Source organism: Octopus sinensis, linkage group LG12 (genome assembly GCF_006345805.1).
Source record: "Octopus sinensis linkage group LG12, ASM634580v1, whole genome shotgun sequence".
NCBI classification, from domain to species: domain Eukaryota; kingdom Metazoa; phylum Mollusca; class Cephalopoda; order Octopoda; family Octopodidae; genus Octopus; species Octopus sinensis.
Genome location: NC_043008.1, coordinates 32,958,545 through 32,961,044, shown reverse-complemented (window position 1 = coordinate 32,961,044; position 2,500 = coordinate 32,958,545). Strand labels below are relative to the sequence as shown.

The window sequence follows — 2,500 nt, the reverse complement described above, 5'->3', positions numbered from 1 at the left end:
GTTACAAAATTACCAACAAACAATGATGAAAAATATACTTCTGCTAATGACTAAGATTCCAGAAATGTTTGAAGATGCCTCCTTTGCTTGTTTTGTCTGAAAGTATTGCTTGTTGACTTCTAAAAATATTTCCTAATCCCCATTTATCACTCTTCTGTAGTTAATTCTGATGTTAGTGTATCAGCATGATAATTAAGATTTATAGTTTTATTTGTTTACAGGATGAATTAAAATTCCCGTTCAGTTTCAGTATCAACTTTCTGCATTACATCCACTGTGTAGCAGTGATTTACTGTGGACAACGCAAAGGATTATGTTTCTCCAATGCATTCCTGTCATTATCACCATCACTGCTTGACATCTCGTTTTCCATGCTGGCATGGGTTGGATGGTTCAACAAAAATTGATGAGCTAAAGGGACTACATTGAGATCCAGTATTTGCTTTGACATGGTTTCTACAACTGGATGCCCTTCCTAATACCAACCACTTTACAGAGTTTTCTGTTTGCTTTATTTTGTGGAACCAATACTAATGAAGTTGCTAAGGACTTGAAAGACAAGATACCTCAACCGAATGAGGTATAGTATTGAGAGATATGAAAGTATGACAGAAGGGCAGAAGAGAATACATGCAATAATTTATTCTATACCAGTATGTAGGGTTAAAGCTATCTGAGCCAATAAAATACAGGGCCATTGGCAGATGAAACCATGGTTCACATTCCATTACTGGCACTATAGCATTGACTTTTAATTCCATCTGGTCCAGTACATCTTGAAGGAAGATGACACTAACAAGAATCCTTTATATTAGACAAACTTTTATTGTTTGCTGAGACATAATCCTGAAATTGCCAATAAATATTCTCTTGAGGACAGTTAGTACACACTTGAATGAATAGCTACACTCTTCTATTGCACTTAGTCTCTAAGTGCCAGATGATTTTTGATTAAATAGTTACATATGTTCTATTACAGTATTAATAGAATAAGACATAACTGCTCCTCATCCAGATGGGATGCAAGGCTATATCAAATTCAATATTTCTTGATCTAATAAATATTCAAAATAGCTTGGTTTACATTGGCAAACATCTTGAACTCAGTAGTTTAGAAATCTCTAGAAATCTTATAATATAATTCCAGACAGCTCTCATTGACAACAGATACAAAGCTAAATGGTACAGGCATAATCTATATGAGTTGGCATCAAACAGGCTTTTGTCCTCCAATACGAATGACAGCCAATGACTCAATGAGTTCTAAGTTGATAGTTTCTAACCTTTTCCCAATACAAGACCCATGAAATATTGACCAAATCATTCCCACATCTTCTGTGACAAACTGTTGAAATTATAAAAAATTCCAATCATATGAGATGCTAGTATACTTTGAAAAGTTATATATAGTTTGGTTTTACTTTATATGTGGATAACAAGGAGGAGAACAAGAAAGAAAGTCATTAGGATTTTATTGTATTTATTTATAGAAAGCAATACAAGAGATCACATCCCATACTACCATCTTTTTGTTCACTCACTTCAAGAGAATATAAATGCCCTTGATTAAGTCCTGCATTAAGAGTTAAAAGCTGTTACTTACTGTAAAGCTCTCGCAAAAAGGACATCAACTTCCAGTACACCACCACCTTCAAAAATGCTGTACTTTTCAGAAGCGAACAGGAAGTAACCTATGAGAGAACAGATGTATTTAAATTAATTACCAATCAGTCAGTAATGGACAGATGTGTTTAAAAAGAAGAGCTTCTAGACAACAATAAATTTTATAAAACAATTAATTAATGATGACTGTAGGATAATTTAGACAGACACGAATATAGCTATTAAATATAAATGTAAATGAAGTTCATAGTCAGAACATAATCAAGAGTAACAACACAACATGAACATTACAAGCTGCAACTGGGTTTCTCAATCATTGTGTCATATCAATATATATTCAATTATGCTTATATATGTTTATGTATATAATTACAATCTATTATGTGCCTCTGAAAAGAACAGAACTTATGTATATAATGTAACCAATTATTATGGTAATGGGAAGTTTCAAAACCACACAGTCACCAGTTGTTGGAGCTTAGCACAGTCCTCTGAGTATGAAATGGTTATTTCTTTCTATGTTTGTATGTATGTATTTATTGTATGTTTATAAATACATGTGTGTGTGTATTTGTATGCACATTATATATATATAACAATTGCAGCGTGGAAGGTGTTTGTAAGCCATTTAAGAAACACACAAAAGCCGTTCAATTCACTTCAACACTTAAGTTTAATTTGTCAAAATATTTTCGTCGCTAAAATCTGCGACCTGTTCACTGATTTTAGCGCCGAAAATATTTTGACAAATTAACTTAAATGTTGAAGTGAATCGAACGGCTTTTGTGTGTTTCTTAAATGGCTTACAAACACCTTCCATACTGCAATTGTTTTCGTTTCAGCACACGATCTCAGATCAAATTACTTGCTATGCGAG

At 33.1% G+C, this 2,500-nt stretch overlaps 1 protein-coding gene across 6 annotated transcripts in view; it reads right to left on the bottom strand.

Moving 5' to 3' along the window:
* LOC115218094 (sodium/calcium exchanger 2-like) overlaps nucleotides 1-2,500 on the bottom strand; it is a 327,718-nt gene that overhangs the window by 70,126 nt on the left and 255,092 nt on the right. For all 6 annotated transcript variants that reach the window (XM_036507833.1, XM_036507834.1, XM_036507836.1 and 3 more), the window contains one exon: nucleotides 1,604-1,691. In XM_036507833.1, the coding sequence (XP_036363726.1) occupies nucleotides 1,604-1,691 (88 nt within the window). The remainder of the gene's footprint in view (nucleotides 1-1,603; nucleotides 1,692-2,500) is intronic.